Source organism: Scardinius erythrophthalmus, assembly GCF_964197995.2.
Source record: "Scardinius erythrophthalmus genome assembly, chromosome: 21".
Lineage (NCBI taxonomy): Eukaryota > Metazoa > Chordata > Actinopteri > Cypriniformes > Leuciscidae > Scardinius > Scardinius erythrophthalmus.
In genome coordinates, this window is record NC_138241.1 from 23054016 (window position 1) to 23068531 (window position 14516).

The 14516-nt window shown below is 41.5% G+C and overlaps 1 protein-coding gene across 1 annotated transcript in view; it reads right to left on the reverse strand.

Moving 5' to 3' along the window:
* Positions 1-884: 884 nt before the first annotated feature.
* Positions 885-14516, reverse strand: part of bcl11aa (BCL11 transcription factor A a) — a 50463-nt gene continuing 36831 nt past the window's right edge. The window contains exon 3 of the mRNA XM_081351316.1: positions 885-3596. Coding sequence (XP_081207442.1) covers positions 1528-3596 — 2069 coding nt within the window. The 3' untranslated portion in view covers positions 885-1527. The remainder of the gene's footprint in view (positions 3597-14516) is intronic.

Below are 14516 nucleotides of genomic sequence, written 5' to 3' on the forward strand. Positions count from 1 at the left end.
CAATGAAAAAGAGTCTCCTTGAATGTCAACTTATACCACACTATGTGTGAAACTCATATAAAACAAAGGAACAAAAGTGACATATATGGTTTTCCCCCTCTCTGTTTCTCTCTCTCTCTCTCTCTCTCTCTCTCTCTCTCTCTCTCTCTCTCTCTCTCTCTCTCTCTCTCTCTCTCTCTCTCTCTCGCTCAGACGGTCTTTCAGGCTCATTTAGTCTTTTAGGGAGCTCAGACATAGGCAATAATAAAGAAATAAGATTTTGACTCAGACCTGTAGGCAATTCATAGTTAATCATCACTGACAGCTGCAAATATTTCAATGCTTTCTTAATAACCAATTCTCAAGTGTACATTACATTAGTTCGGTCCAAATGCCCTCAAGTGTTCCTTCACAATGGACGTTCACACTAACAATGGTCATCAAAGAAACGTCAAAATGTTGTGCTACTGAAGATAAGACTTGAACAAACACAGAAAAGTCAAATGATTGTGGATTGAAAACTAGTACCGCCAAGTACAGTACCTTCAGATAGAAGAAGTAAACAAGACTGAATCTCACACCATATACTGCTTGTGCCATGCCCAGGACATAAACCACAATGGAAAGATACATTTTACATAGGTACCTAATGATGCTTAACTAGAAACTTACTTAGCTTTTTGATTACTACTATTTCTCTCTAAAGTCACAGTTGACTGTAGCGGTCAGGTGCTTGATGCAAGAACCTTTTGAGGATCCAATCGATCCTTACGTAGTATCTAGCTGAGACTCCAGAATTACAGCAGATGAGATTAACCAATGCAATTTCAAGATATCCAAGGCACTCTTTTTGTTTGTTTTACCAAATGATAGTACAAATTCAAATCTTAATGCTGTTTCCTTTTCAAGAAATTCAAAGGCTGTCATTACTTTTATTCCATAATAGGGGCCAATTCATATTTTAACCCTATGTGGACAGAACATCTTTTTGAAAGATTAGTTTAAGTGCGATATCCAGCCCGTCCAAAGAGGGTTAAGCAATAGCCTGTAGTCCTCCATGTTACAACACAAAACTGTACATGATATGTATTACAGAATGTATGCAGCATGGTTGTTTTTCTTTTCTTTTTCTTAGATCTTAAAATAAAAAAATAAAATTAAAGAAAAAACATTTCAAAATAATGAACGTTAAAACAGCAACACATTTACTAAACAACTAACCAACCAGGGACAATTTATTTTAAAATTAGCCAAAATATATCATGCATGCTGTCATAATTTTCCAAAATGGGAAAGAAAAAAGAAAAAGTACACAACATGTAAATTATTGCACAAGAGAAAGGCTCCAAGTTTGCGTCAATGCAATAGTATTGCCCCGATACAGATCATGCATTCAACGGTAAATGAAAAGGGTGTGCTGGTGGTGCCAAGCACGTTGTCTTAGCCGCCACTGGACTAGTGAAACAGGGAAATCTACAAGGATGAGGGTGGGAGTGGGGTAAGGTGTTATTCGCTGTTAACAGGCAAGTGAGTCACCACACTTCACCGCTACTCAGTTTTAATTTCGTTGTTCAATGCGCGGTCACTGTGCCATTTTTTCATGTGTTTCTCAAGGGTGCTGTACACACTAAAAGGCATCTGACAGATTTCACATTTGTAAACGTCCTTGCCCACTTGCCCGTGTGTTTTCATGTGCCGTGTTAGCTTGCTGCTCTGAGCACATGCATAATTGCAGAGATCACACTTATAAGGCCTCTCGCCCGTGTGGCTGCGCCGGTGCACAGTCAGATTGCTGCAGTTTTTAAATATTTTGCCGCAGAACTCACAGGTGTCACTGCGTCGGCCATCTTTCGAGCTGGGCCGACCGGGACCCCCAAGGTGTGGCGTGCTGCCACCACTGCCAGTCCCGCTGCGGCCCGAGACGCCACCATCCAGGTCCCCTGGTGGCGTAGAGAAGCGCAGGCTTCCGTTTTCTGAGGAGTGCTCTGAAGACGAGGCGAAAGGCGATTGTCTGGAATCCCCAAAATTCAGAAAGGGGTCCTTGAGCTGCCGAGAGGCAGCGTAGCCAGCCAACCACTGAGAATAGACATTCTCAGTGTTTGGGATTGTAGGGGTCGAGAGGTCAAAGTCTTTCTCCAGCTTGATTCGTTTGGAGAAAGGACTAAGTGAGCTGGGACTGCCCAGTAAGAGCTTCTTGGACAAACCAACGGAGGCAGACTCGCTGGGGGACGAGCCGCGACCATTGATAGCTGAGCCACAGCCCACGTCCACTCTGTCTGATTCCAGAGCAGAGTCCTCATCACACATGCCCCTATGTGCATTATTGTCAGAGTTTAGAGCTCCTCGCTTGTGTTGATGAAATGCCTCGCTGTAGTGCTGCATGCTGGCAGCTAAGCCCATGCCCTGAGTAACCTCAGGCAGCGAGCGCGGGATCCCATCCTCACCCTCACCTGCACCCAGACGGCCACCGTTGTTCTCGTGGTGCCGTGTAGCCTCAACGTTGAGGCTAAAGTGGTAGTTGTTTCTACCTCTCTCCCTATCCAGCTCCTCTTCCTCTCCTTCCTCCTCTTCCTCTTCCTCCTCTTCTTCTTCCTCCTCCTCTTCTTCCTCTTCCTCTTCTTCCTCTCCATTCTCTGGAATCAGATGATCGTTTTCACTCTTGAATTTGGCTACCACAGACTTGAGGGCATTACTGGCACTACCCACCAAGTCGCTGGTTCCCGGTTCAGGGGAGCTGGCTGTGGACAAGCCATCATCGGATTTGACAGTCATTGGTGATGACTTATTCATGTGTGTCTTCATGTGCCGCTTCAGCTTGCTGGCCTGCGTGCAGGCGTGGTCACACAGGTGGCACTTGTACGGTTTCTCACCCGTGTGACTGCGTCGATGCACTATTAAATTACTCTGGAACTTGAAGGTCTTCCCACAGAACTCACAAGACTTGGACTTCAAGGGCGTGTTGGGCTGCTGAGTAAGAGGGGTTGGGGTGGACTGGGAGCCAGAGGGGGACTGCATGGAAGGTAGGGGAGGGCTAGAGAGAAAGGGTGGCTTGGTTCCTGACTGGAATGGTTGTAGTAGCCGTTGCACAGGGCTGGGACGGTTGGGTGAGAGAGGAGGAGTTGACCCTGAGGTGTTACCAGCCAGCTCCCTCAACCTACGAGAAAAGTCCATAGCTGGGGGATCCATGGGTATGGGGTTGAGGCGCAGCACCCTGTCGAAGGCACTCGGGTGATGGGTGGCCAAAGCCAGCTCCTCCGGGCTCAGGTGCTCCATGCGATGAGGGTCCAAGTGATGGCGGGGTGGAGGGCTAAAGAGAGGCGGCGTAGGGGGAAACCGACCCTCTCGGAGAGGAGGTCCATCGCGTCCAGAGTTGGGTATCCGCAGCAGGTTGAATGGGCTTCCCTCTGGGAGATGGATGCCATGCAAAGGGGGCTGAGAGGAGCAATCTGCGCCCATTCCTGAAGGAGCTCCCACACGGGGCGTGAGCGGACTTCCGCGCTCGCTTTCAAGGTAGATGCGGAAGCCATGAGTGTTCTGGGCATGTTGCAGCAGAAACCAGGCACTGCTGAACGGCTGTTTACAGGTTGTGCAAGTGTAGCTGCTGGGCTCATCTTTACCTGCAAAACACACAACAGAAGAGTTAATTCTCTAACTGTACCAAAGACATTAACTGAAAGTAATTTAAAGGAAAACCATTTGGTTAATAGGTCTCTACATCTGCTACATGTGTTTGTTCACACTCATTCCCTTTCTCAGTTGCTCCCTGGTGTATTTTGGATGTACAAAAACCCTACAGATTGGGCCTTAATCATTTATGAACCTGCCTAGACCCCGGGCCTTTGCAGCCCCCCATACTAACAGTCTTTCAACAGCTTTAGCCCCTCAGCAGGCTAAAGTAAGTATCACATAACAGTAAACACAGGTCTTGTTATAAACATGCTCCCAAACAGCAGTACAGGCCAGAACCCAGTGGAGCAGAGCTTTTCACAACATAAGACCAGACAAAGCACTGATATTCCAGCAGAGAAAGACTGTGTTGGGGTTTGGCTCAGGTCTTTGCATGGGGTGATGCACTTCTGCTTTGTGGTTGTCAGCCGGGCAGTAAAAGCAAACAATACTGCTTTCTCAAGCTGAACGCTTTCATCCATGTACAAAAACAGATGAACAGGAAGCATACAGTAAACAAAATTTGGAAGGACTAAAGTAATAGATCCTGTAAAGGGAGCAACAGAGGAAGCACACACATTGTTAGGATCTGTTTAAGGTTACATTACTCAATGTTCAGGTGTTGTAAACCAGTGCAAAGCTAGAGGGGAATATGAACATTTGTTGTAACACCTCACACAACACTTTGTTTTTTGTTTTGAAATTAGAATTCCATTTAATAAATTGTCTGCTCTCCAAATGCAATCTCACAAAAGATGTGTTCAAACAAAAATAGCTTCAAGTGGAAATAAAAGAAGGTAAAATAAATTTAAAAAAAACGAGAGAGACTATCCCCTCCCTTACATCTGAAATTGTGATGTGGACAATTGTCACAGCAAAGGAACACTTAAAACAATAATTGACTTTCAACGGCACTTTGACAGTGACCTGTGATGTTCCTCCCATTGCGTTTGTAATCTCATTTGATGTTTCTGACACCCACGCCACCTTATTTAGGAGATTAAATAATAAAGGAGGCTGGAAACAAGAGCCTTTCAACATTAAACACACTGTGCTGACGCCTGATGCAATGTTACCAATTTATGAAATATTTTTCTTTCTGCATTTTGGAGGAACTGATACAGTATTCCCAGTATATTCACATGTGAACACCTTGGTATTTTTGATTACCTGGTCTCTGTAAATTAAATAACACCCAATGATGACCAGAGATGCTTTTATAACTTAAAAAAGAAAAAAGAAAAACATCTTCATTTACATACACCTCTCTCATAAATATGCTTGTCTAAATGTTTTATGTAGTCCAGATAGAAAGCTGTCAAAAGCTACAGAACCATTTTTGATAATTACACTGATTACATTTCTAAATAAAAAAAAAAAACGTGATGAAAATGGCCTTTGCATCTTCAACAGGTAAACAAGCAGCGGGTTCAGCATGCCTATAGTTAAAAACACACGATTAGCTCACAAATGGCAATGAAATGGATATTTTCATGAAGTAATGAGTGACAGTTTGAACTCTGAAAATTACCAGCGCTAAAAGGGATGCTATATGCAAGATACAGATATCTACCTACGCTCCCAAAAACGCAAGGTCAAGCGGTCAGGAAAAGAGCCATCATCCACACAGGAACCACAACAACAAACATCAAAAATGGACAGGGGAGATGGATTTAACTCCCCCCACAAGCCAGAGGTCTCTAAACTGCTATCATGTACTGTTTACAACCATCCCGAGAGAAAGAGGGGGAGAGGAAAAAAAGCAAAAAATGGAGAGATGGCGAGAAGAAAGGCTGAAAGAGGTGCTGAACGGTGCCGAACAGGCAGCGTGCACTCTTTCATCTAGTTTGTTTTCCTCAGAGGGGCTTTCTCTGAAGTCTTCAATAGCCAGCAAAGCATGTAACGAGGCAAGGCCTTTCTGCTGCTCAGAGGAGGAAAGGCAGGCCAGAGCCACTGTGGGTTTTCTCAGCTAATCCTGTTAATGCACACAAATGGGGGTGGTTCTGGAAGGATCTGTTGCGGGCAGACAGCCACCTCCGGACATCACTGAACCCTTTTGTGCTGTCATCATTTTGTCTCTGCCTTGGCACTTCTTAAACATGGTCAACGAAAACACACACCTACATGATGAGCAAGGTGTGTAACAAATAAATGATAGTGTTTAGGAATGGCTGCATGTTAGGAATGACATGAGTGAAGCTAAAAATAATATACCAGATGGTGATGTTTACCAGTGTTTCCCAAAACTTTGCCAACTTGAGCCCTGTCAGTAACACCACCGTAATGTTCTCTTTTACTCAAAATATACTGAATATCAGTTAGCATTATCATTATTCTAATTATAGTGTACATTTTGAAAATCACCCACTTTTAAACAAAATATCATCTTTATTTAATAAGACCATTGAACTTGCTTGTCTCTCACTGAGAAGTGAAAGGGACGATATAATATATATATTTATGAGATTTATTACGAGATATTTAACAAAAGTACTCAAAAAAGTGTGCGTGTACACTCAAAATGTACTCTTTATGTACTCTTTAACAAAATTTGAACTTTCTTATTCAAATATCATTTAAAAACTATGATATGTTTGTCTATTTTGAGAAGTTATGAATTAAAGGTAACAAACCATACACATTTAAAAGTTCAAAATCAAAATCTCTCCAAATACCACCAGAAACTGCATATAACCCTGGTATGTGCTAAAGATAAAGCCATTTAGACCTCAAAATAAAATCAGATTTGACAGACATAAAAAAAAAAAAAAAAAAATCCAAGGTCCCAGAACAAAAGAGCAATGGTGACGATATCACATGCCAGCTTTCAGCTGAGAGAGATGGGCAGTGAGGGAGGTGACGGTTGGTGTAAATAGAGAGAAAAATAACAGCACATTGCTGATCTGTGGCCCTGCCACCCACGAGCACCTCCTGACAATCTCACTCATGACCAACAGCTGAAAGCCCTGCACCAAATCAAGACTGCACACTACTTTATAACAGGGGGGTTGATGCAAAGGCCAGCTAAATTATGGATCATTACAATCTGCAGAAATTACATTTAATTGCTGCCACCTGCAGAGGGTTTAACCTAGTATACATTTTTGTATTATCATGCAAAGGGTATTTTTCACTCCCGTCACACAGCTACAACCATAATGGCTATCTGTTGTTGTCGAGTTGGAGAGAGAGTTTTAATTTGCCTCATGTCGAACACAAAACCCAATTCGGGTCTACGGAAGGTTCGAGTCTTTAAATAGACTTTGAGGATTCGGCATCTCCTCACCAGCCATGGGGATCTCTGAAGGACAGGTTACCGCATCTCCATGTTTAACAAGGGCCGACTTAATTTCATTACACATGGCAACGCTCGGCGGAATATGTAATCATCTTTTTCACATGACATTTTGAATATCCAACTAGACAAATAATTGCGGCAATAATTGATAGCTTCACGCAGGCTGCAGTATTATTGACTGGCGTGCCTCTCACAGGCACCGGCGTGTGCCATGCGGGCATCGTGCTTGGCACGCTCGCAGCCAGGTTCTTCTTCTGACAAAACTGTCACAATCTGTTCCGATGACAGGAGTCGGTGAACCACCGACAGGTGCTCCAATAATCTGCTATTAGACTCTGAAGATTTTACTGGGTGGAATTAAAAGCAGCAGCCTGCCAAAGAAATTAGCCTCCCCCTCCTTTTGGTCTAATTTTAATTTCCTCAAGAGAGATGAAAGAGTATTCTTTGCATCATTGACTGTCTTTTTGAGACGGGAAGTCGAGAGCTGAGCATTCGGGATGGATGAGCAATAAAAGCAGACGAGGGACTTGTGGGTTCTCAGCTGTTTAATGTGTGCAACTTACGTGGCCACCGCTGGGTGCGCAAGCTTGCTAAATGTAATGATAATCTGTGCCTTGACACTCTAAACACTTAAGAGAAGTCGGAAAGCGGCCTTGCTCTAATTTTCACCGATTCCTCAGTTAATTAGAAAGCTCTCCAATTTGCAGCGAAAGCGGGTCAGTCCGGACAAGCTGGCAAGACGTAGCGTTGGAGGCAGAGACTGCCGGTGACAGTTGTTGGACTGGTCTGCGGGAGCTGGCAGCGGCATGGCTACTTACAGACGGATGCGAGCACTCAGTGCATTGCTGGCAGTTTTTACACAGGGAAATGTCAGAGCAATGTTACAGCACAGAGCCACGGGAAAACAAGAACAACCCCCCCCCACACCCCCAAAACTGCCAACCACATCCTCACAGGACCGACTAATCCAGCTAAATCGGCACACACACACACACACACACACACCCGCATTAAACTGCAGTTAGATAAAGCCACATTAAATGATCTTGACAAAAAGTAAGGCTGTATTACAGAGCGGTGATGGCTTGGCAGAGAGTGACTGGTGCCCATGGTGTAACCGGAGACGAGGAGGAAGGAAATATGTTGTGAGCCCCCCATCCACCCAATCCCCCCCTTGCTGAGTCCTGCATCTTGCACAGGAAAACTGTAGCACACCAAACAGATAGCTTTACAGTGCAAAAATAACCAAAAAGTGTCAAGTTATGACTTGCGCAAATTTCAGACAGCTCGTCTGGAGTGCAGAATGTATAAAATCCGCCTAGGGGACAGGTCAGTCGAATAATATTGCAAAAGTGCACTCGAACACACACACCTAACCTGTTTGTCGGTGTTCAAAAGGCATTGTGTTAGTTACACAAGCGCATTTACAAATGAAAAATTGTTTTACCGTCATACCAATTCCATTAAAATACAGTTAAATACTGCTAAGTGCATGAAACAAGCATTACCAATGGATTTATCTTGACTGACACACATGGATGACTGACACGTATAGATGGAGAGCGTGTATATTTGGAGTAATGTCTACAGTTGGCTTTGTTAAGAGAGCGGGGTGCATTTCTATGTGTGCCGTCTGGATCGATGGCGCTGGCAGACTAAGATGAATGCCAGATTAAAACAGCTCGGGCAGCCCAATATCCCCGACATGCAGATTCATCCATTGTTCTTCCTCCCACCACTAAAAACCACCCCCCTCACTCACACACTCACACACAACACAAACGGCGTCCATGGCAAACAAAAGCACCGGATATGAACGCACTTGCGTAGAGCAATTCAAAACCTCCTACATGCGAAAGCGCAGGTCATTTGGACAGTTGCTGGCATTTCACGAGCTGTACTCTCAGCCTTCCATCTCGACAGCTTCACTGCTGTCACTAGCCGAGACTGCGGCTCCTTTTGTTTTGTCCTTGACGATTGTGTTAAGACAGCTCTCAGAGATAATGGTAATTGAAGTAATGCAACAATGCAGTAACAGGATTACTGAATGCAGGGGGGTAAAGGACAATGCCATGTAATATCATTTTTGAATTTTATCAGCGGCTTATGCTTTCAAGAGCCTCTGCATATATTTGTGTTTGAGGTGTCCCTTCACCTCTGCACCTGCTCAAGTCTCAAAATTATGAAATTACAATTTTCATATTACATTTTCATAAAGTAAATTAAGCACAATGCATATGAATCCTGTTTACAACGAATAAAATACATTTTATAAATCAATCAATGTCAAACTTTTTAATAAGTATTTTGGGTTGAAATTTATGTAGAAACGTACATTATAAAGAATACACTACCGCCATTCAAAAGCTTGGGGTTGGTACGTTTTTTAAATGTTTTTGAAAGAAGTCTCTTTGATTAAAAATACAGTAAAAACAGTAATATTGTGAAATATTATTAGCATTTGAAATAACTGTTTTGTATTTTAATATATTTTTAAATGTAATTTACTCCTGTGACGGCAAAGCTGAATTTTCAGCAGCTTTACTGCAGTCTTCAGTGTCACATGATCCTTCAGAAATCATTCTAATGCTGATTAAAAAATTTTAAAAGTTTTTAAAAAAATTAAAAAGTTTAAAAGAATAGCATTTATTTAAAGCAAAAAAAAACCTGTAATATTACTAATGCCTTTACTGTCACTTTTGATCAATTTAATGTGTCCTTGCTAAACAAAACAAAAAAATAATCTTATTGAACCCAAACTTTTTAAATGGTAGTGTACATCTAAAATTTGGTTACTGGTCCCAAATTCATTTAAAGTTTTTTACAACTTTTTTGCATTTGCTAGATAATTTTAATTGCCCTGCAATGTAACAAATTAATTTGTAAAAGTACAAATATTATACACACACATACACACGTTTATAGCAAAATACTGTTTAAAATACTTTTTACAAGTTCACACTGCAGGACATGTGAATCTCCCAAAAATATTTCATGTTGAATACATACCAAACATCTAAAAACACAATAAAAAAGAGAAAAGAAAATGTTTGTAAATCTGACCAGAGTGAAGTTTCTAATGAGTGTCTGTGTTCAGGTCATGTGTGCCTCTGGCTTGTATCAGTATTCCTCCAAGCAGTCTGGTCGGGTCGGCCCAGCACCGCTCTCATACACTTGCCTCTTTGTCCGGTTCCAGACTCTTTGTGGTGTGCCGAGTGACTGGCCACAAACAAAGGCCTGTTTGACCAACACTTGTTCACTGACAAAGCTGGACAGAGGAAGTGTCATAAAAATCCTGCAAAAGACACTTCTCACACTGTGTGTCCTCCAAACCCAAACATTATGCATTTCTCTCCGCCTTGCCAAAAGAACGCAGAGTAATATCTAAACAATGAGATGCAATGCGCCCTTTATTTGCACTTTCCAAATAGACAGAGAGGGGGAAAAAAAGACTTAATTAAAAGAAATACTTGACACAGAAACTATTATCTATGTGTGGAGTTAAGAAATAAACTTAAAATCTGTGACACTTGCAGCACTACATTTATAAGGAATGGAGTAAAAGAGTGTACATCCACAATTTGTGATGTTCAAAAAAATATGGGTTAAAATCCTGCTGGAATTCCCTTTCCACATTATGCAAGTATTCCCAGCATCAACTCATTCCGATGTACACCATCATGTCTCCCGTCTGCCTGCCTGCCGGACAAGCAAACGCAATTAAGAGCAGGAGAGATTTCCACACACCTGATTCCCCTCTCCTTATCATTATTACAGCGAGGAGAGACGTGTCCCCTCCAATCAGAAATACACACGGCTAAACAGGGCCTGCCCAGCTAATGATAACTGCAGAGAGTGGCATACGTTTCCCTCTCAAGCCAGTCAAATCAAACCCGGCTGCTCGGGACCGACCGTAACGATACAGTTATTGCTGAATACAAGAAGCTGATTTCAGTATTTAAGAACAACAATGAGGCTAATTTCACAATCCTCTCGGTGTGTCATTAGGCACTGCTCTACAATCTGCCACACAAGAACGAAGACAAAACACAATTACCCCCCAATGCTTTTAAAGAACCGGGATATGAAAGCGTTATTGTTTTGGCAAGGAGGCCAATCAGGACTTTATATGTGCGTATAAATGTATATTTGTGCATGTGAGACACGTGCACATGTGTCGTAGTTGGTTTGACTTTTTCTGGGGAGAAATATAAATACTGAGCGCCAGAGAGTTCGACTTCCCTGCTGTGACACTGTGCTTCTCTGCTTGTCACACACATATTCACTATATGATATAAAAAAAAAAAATTGCCTTTTTTTTTTTTTTTTTTTTAAACATACCGCCCAAAGCAGTTTATGTTTTAAAGGATAAATACACCATTCAAAAGTTTGGGGACAGTAAAGTTTTTTCAAATATTTCATTTTTAAAACTTTTATTCATCAAGGACACATTAAATGAATTAAAAGTGACAGTAAAGACATTTGTTACAAATAATTTATATTTCAAATGAATGCTGTCCTCTTGAACTTTTTTTCATCAAAGAATCCTAAAAAAGGGTATCATGGTTTCCACAAAAAAGGTCGTTTTTAAACTGTATTCAACACTGAAGATAATAAAAAAATGTTTCTCAAGCAGAAAATCAGAATGATTTCTGATCTTGTGACACTTGATCTTGTGACATCTTGTGACACACATCTGTTTTGTATTTTAATATATATATATATATATATATATATATATATATATTATATATATATATCTTGCCATCCCCAAACTTTTGAACTGTAAAATTGTGTATATTTATCACAACAAAAAAGCATCATGTGTTTGCAGCGACACTTGGTTTGTTATTAATACAAATGGCATTCATACACCTGACTTAAGTGTTTAAATGCTCCATAAATATGCAGACTTAACAACCCCAGTGAAACCTTTTCTTTATAAAGCACTAACTCAGCAGTCAAACATTACTCTGCTTATGGATGTGAATGTAGGGAGAGCGTGTACCCTGATGATGACTTCATGCAGAAGCAGCCCAGGAGCTGTGCTGGGGATCCGCTTTACCACTGGGGAACATGCCTGGAGAGCAGAAGCCCCAGAGGGACAGATGGAGAACTCTTGGCGAAGACACCCGTGAACAATGAACAAAAACGTTGTTCCGTCACCCGGATTATTGTAACTGCTGCTCCGACCGCTCCTGCACTTTGGATGTGCGAATCAGGCTTCCATAGACGCTGGAATGGACTGTTTAAAAATGAATTCCTGCATAACCTCATAAACATAATTTTAATAATACAGTCAGAGCCTCTTAAACTGTGTTTATGATTGTAATTAAATGGGCAAATCTTTATATAACCGTCAGAGCGTAAAACCATGCGCGCATCCTCTCTCTCGCTCTCTCTCTCTCTCTCTCTCTCTCTCTCTCTTGTGAGAAGAAAACCTCACTGCTGATGGTAGCAACTGTAGACTACTCTTAACCCAAAACCAAAATGTCAAAATTATAGAGAGCACAAATTACAGCATAGGAAGGTTGTGTGCTTTGCTCTTTTTCTTTTTTTAAGCTAAGGAGAGAGAAAAAAAATGCTCAGAAACAAATACCAGGCTAACCTGCATCCAGATACGCACACACATATCTGGGACCCTAGAAAGAATGACAAGACTGTAGAGGAATGGAAACAGAGAGTGATGTTCATTGTCATAAATAGCCTAATTAATCAATGTGCAAACTACTATACTGCTCCAAATGCATCAATTAATTAAACCCAGATTCATTTAATCCTGTGAGGAACACAGGCTTTGTGCCCAAAATAATTACTGCAGAAAAAAAGTCATTATTATTGGAATTATTGTTATAAAATAGATTTCAGTCTGAGGTATCCCCAAAGATTTACAAAAATGCATATTTTGAAACATACTTTTCAATATGGCTGAGTACTAATTAATCCCTAGCACTCATTTAACCGGCACAAACACCAAAACGGCATCAGAGTTGCACAAACACACAGATCATTCCTATAACAATGCGCACTGACGGGGCTTCAGCTGCAGCCTCTGAAGCGCAGATCATGGAGACCTCTTTTCTTCATTGTCTCTCTCAGAGCCAGAGAGAACGAGGGAATGAAATAGAGGGGAGGAGGTGGGGGTGAGTGAGATATTCACAGCACGTTCTGCATAAATGTATCGCTGCATCTGTAAGGAAGAGAAATTGGAGCTGCGCAGAGCTGGGGCCCGGGGCATGGCTTCAGACACTGTCAAAACATTTTCAGCCATTTTAATTAGAGGACCAAAGCCAGTTCTGAGGCTCCATAACATTTGCTTTCACATAATTGCACTTCGCTCAGCGTTTTCGCCCTTTCTGTCCCCCATCGTATTCAACTTGGGCAATTCATATTTCCATTAAGGCTTTTTTGTGCTTTTTCAATTTGAATATATTTTCTTATAGGACATTCAAACATTTATGAATAGCGTGTCCTACGGTGGCTGAACAGCTGGAAGTCTGTTCGCTTGTACTTCATTAATTATTCAGCTACCTTCGGCTCTGTCACTGTGGTATAGTGTATATAAAGTACAGTATCCGAAAAGCTTCCGTTCGGGTTTTTTAAGGTTCTTATTCCGCATTTTCTCCGCATTTATCCCCTTTGAACCCATATGCTCAGATAAACCTACAACCACACAAATGCTGACACTTGTGATGGGGAGGTGTTCACATAAATTCAGAGGGGTAATTTTTTCCTGTTCCTTCACACGCAATAAGTCAGCGGTCACCTGTACGCAAAACACACACACACACATATACATGGAGAGAACGGGGATGTGCAGGGACATGCAGACCAGAGCAGACAGCAGCAGCAGCTGGCGGCCACAGAAGATCACTCATCAGCCTTATACTATCATAAAGCTCAGCAAACACCAGGTACTGGCCTCACGCACTTGGAAAGACACACATGCATAAAACACAAACACTTTGCCTCTAACAAGCCGTTATTTTCTATGTTAGCAATAGGCATACAAGTACAGCTCTAATTTATCTGAATGGATTTCATTTCAATATTTCAATTGGGCAATCAAATCTTTAGCTTTTTTTTTTTGCTTAGATAACGAAAAAGAAAAAGAAAACCTCTGCTATTGATATTTTGTTAATACTAATACATACGGAAATATCATAAATAATCCAGTGCCAGAACTTATCTAGTTGACTTAGTAGTAGGTGGCAGTATTGCACCTTAATGCTGGGTATAAAGTGCAAAAAAAGAAGAATATGATAATGATAATGATGCAGTGTGTAGCTACTACTGTCACACAAAATCATGTCATCAAAGATGACAAACGAAAGTGACACATTATCCGCACTCAAAAAAGTTAGATAGAACACAAAATGAAGTTAAAGATTAATTTGACTGAGAGCATTATTTATTTGTATTTTTTAAATTGAAAATCTGATATTGTGACAGGCCTTGTTCAGGTAAATTTGCATGTGCACTCTACAGGCAATTCTACAAACCGATTGGCATTTAAAACTAAAACACAGGACTATCATTCCTACATCTGCCATATTCAACATTGCGATTTCTC